This window comes from Lactuca virosa, chromosome 7, assembly GCF_052849685.1.
Source record: "Lactuca virosa cultivar CGN04683 chromosome 7, Lactuca_virosa_CGN04683_v6, whole genome shotgun sequence".
Taxonomy (NCBI): Eukaryota; Viridiplantae; Streptophyta; class Magnoliopsida; order Asterales; family Asteraceae; genus Lactuca; species Lactuca virosa.
This window is the reverse complement of record NC_136432.1, coordinates 85694378-85697119: the sequence shown is the minus strand read 5'-3', so window position 1 is coordinate 85697119 and position 2742 is coordinate 85694378. Positions and strand designations below refer to the sequence as shown.

The 2742-nt window shown below is 35.1% G+C and overlaps 1 protein-coding gene across 1 annotated transcript; it reads right to left on the bottom strand.

Annotated features, from left to right (window-relative positions):
- Window positions 1–252: 252 nt before the first annotated feature.
- On the bottom strand, window positions 253–1703 carry LOC145126012 (HXXXD-type acyl-transferase family protein). Its single transcript, XM_079061416.1, has one exon. It carries the CDS (start codon window positions 1630–1632, stop codon window positions 253–255), a length of 1380 nt encoding a protein of 459 aa, XP_078917542.1. The 5' UTR covers window positions 1633–1703.
- Window positions 1704–2742: the final 1039 nt, after the last annotated feature.

Sequence of the window (2742 nt, the reverse complement as noted above, 5' to 3'; positions counted from 1 at the left end):
ATCCAGAATTGGCCACCAAACCGCGCATGATTGATATCTATTTGGTTGGATTTGGTTTCACGTATCATTGTGGCCTCTTGATTTAATATATTGAAAATAAAATCTCATTAACACCATACAATATACACCGAAAATAAAATGAGGAATAATATAAATTATAAATTACAAATGTATAATAAAATAATTCAATATAACATGATCACTATCACAAATTTTCGTATTGTGTTCCTTAATCTGATTACTAAAGTTCTACTATGTATCCATCAAACACAATAATTGTTTGAATCTATGGGCAGCTGCCTCCGGCAAGCAAATACAAACCACCATAGCACCACTAGAATTATCCACCCCTTCAGGGAGGAGTACACAAACTTGAGGTGTCGGGGTTAAATCAATTGGGCCCACGTAAATGGCCTGACCCCACCCAAAGTCTGATGACTCATACATTGAGAAACGGGTCCATTGGGTGATTGTTAATTTCCCTCCAAATTCAAGCTTACTAGGTCTATCCACCTCAACATAATCAATTGTTGATCTTAAATACTCTTCTGAAACCCCTAGTCGGGCTTCACGTACCAAACGGGTCACATCTTGTAATGACCCGTTTACTAGATCCGACACAGTGCTAGTGGCACATGCAATACAAACCACGTTTCCATAAAATCCTTCTTTTAACGGTGGATTTTTAAGTTTTGACCGAGCATTGACCGAAAAAGTCAAACGTAAGCCGAAGTCAAGAGGCTTCACATTAAGTGCTTTGACCCATGACCTCCATACGTGAGCCGCCATCGCGTCAAAAGTGGTGCAACCCAAACTATCTGTGGGTCGAGCCATATTCTTCAAATGTGCTTGGAACTCTCGACTAAGCCAATAACACTTTTGAAGGGGTTTCACTTCCCAAAGACTAATAGTCAAGTTAGAACCATCATCAATCTTCATAAACTCGGCATGAGGGTATTTAACGACGGGAGGATCACGGGGCGCAAAAATCTCCCTATCCCAACAAGGTTTCGGATCTATCACCAATGAGCCCGTTTTTGCAGTTGAGGCCCAAGCTCCAAGGAATTGCATAGCCCCAAGCCCATCACAAATACAATGACAAATCCTTAGTCCAAGGCTAAATCCACCACAACTAAACCTAGTAACTTGGGCTATTAGCAAAGGCATGTCAATAACTTTATAATCACCTTCATCCGGGAATTTGTAAACCAAATTGGACCAAGCTGGGTTAGGAACATTGAGATCACCCAAATAGTCCAATGACAATTCGGTATGAGCCTGAACCATGAGTGCACCCTGGTTAGGCCCAAAAAACACTTCCAACTTCCCATTTATAGTCCCCCTTAACCTACCTGAAAAGGGATAATAGGGGACCAAAACCCTAGCTAGGGCATCTCGTAAAATGTTCACAATATCATCAAAAGAACTTTCGGTTGCATTATAAAAGTAAATAGTTGGGGTGAAAACTCGGGCTCCGATTATGTCATCGAGGTTTGAGAGATACAATGTATCCCCATCTTGAGGCTTGATTGCTCCTGCGGGAAGGACCGGAAAAGATTTGTCTATCGAGATGGGGATGTGAAGGTCAGGGAAATGACGCTCTTGAACCCATGACGACAACAAAGGAGCCATTAGAAAATGATTGGGTAGGAGAAGTTGGATTTGGCCATGAAAATGGCATTTGTAAACATATTTGTGCAAAATTTAAGGGGTTAATGGAAAACCATGCCAAGATGTTGAACTACAAATAAATAGGGGTTTCAAATGGTAGTTGAGAAACAATGTTTGCATGATTAAAGGGTACAAAGACAGGTAGTTGAAATCTGACCAACATTCTTTTAGTTATTATAAATTTTATTTAATCTAATAAGTATGTAGAAGGAATTTTGGTCAACAACAAAACCAAAGTGCTAACATGCACTCGTTCTTATCACATGGTATAAGGAAAAAAAAGGAGGAAATGGCAACTTATTTTATATATTTTTTACCCGATATATGCTATATAATAATATTATACTTTACATTTACATTTCTATGTACATAATAACAACCTATTTACTCTTTATGCTGATACAGAAAATATTCTTTATTTTTTGTTCTTAACAAAATAATTACTTATATTGTTTACACAAGCAATTTATTTATATTTTTTCAAATAAAAAGAAACCATCATCTCTAAGTCTAACAACCAATTTCAGTAAAAGGGCTCTTTTCTTTGTAAATTTAAATAGGAGGAAAAAAATTAACCAACATAAAAAGCATGACAGATTGGCAATTCATGTTGATTCAACGATAACTATTTTAATAATTAAGTCTAACTTTTTTTGTAATTGTTTACGTATTTGAGTTTTTACCTAACCGGTCATGGATAGAATATAAGGGTTTTATCACAAATATAATAAAAAAAATTAAGGGTTAAAAAAAGTTAATTTTTTTTAATTTAATTTTATTATCCAACTTTAATCTTGATCTTAATTAATGTAATATTTTTTGTATGACATAAATTATTATCTTATTATTATCTATTTATGTTTTTCTATATGACATATTATTTACAAAAAAATATTATCTTTAGAAGAAAAAAAAATTGTTTCAAACAAATGATATAAGGGCTGTTAAAATCGAGATTATGATCGTAGGATCGTACGATCATATGATCTTACCTAGGTAAAATAATCTCGATCATACTTGGGTTGTTTTATGTTACGATCAGGGTAATGATCCTATGGTCAATTGTAAGAT

Coding starts and splice junctions, on each gene's coding strand:
- LOC145126012 (XM_079061416.1), bottom strand. CDS start 1,632: ATGGCTCCTTTGTTGTCGTCATGGGTTCAAGAGCGTCATTTCCCTGAC.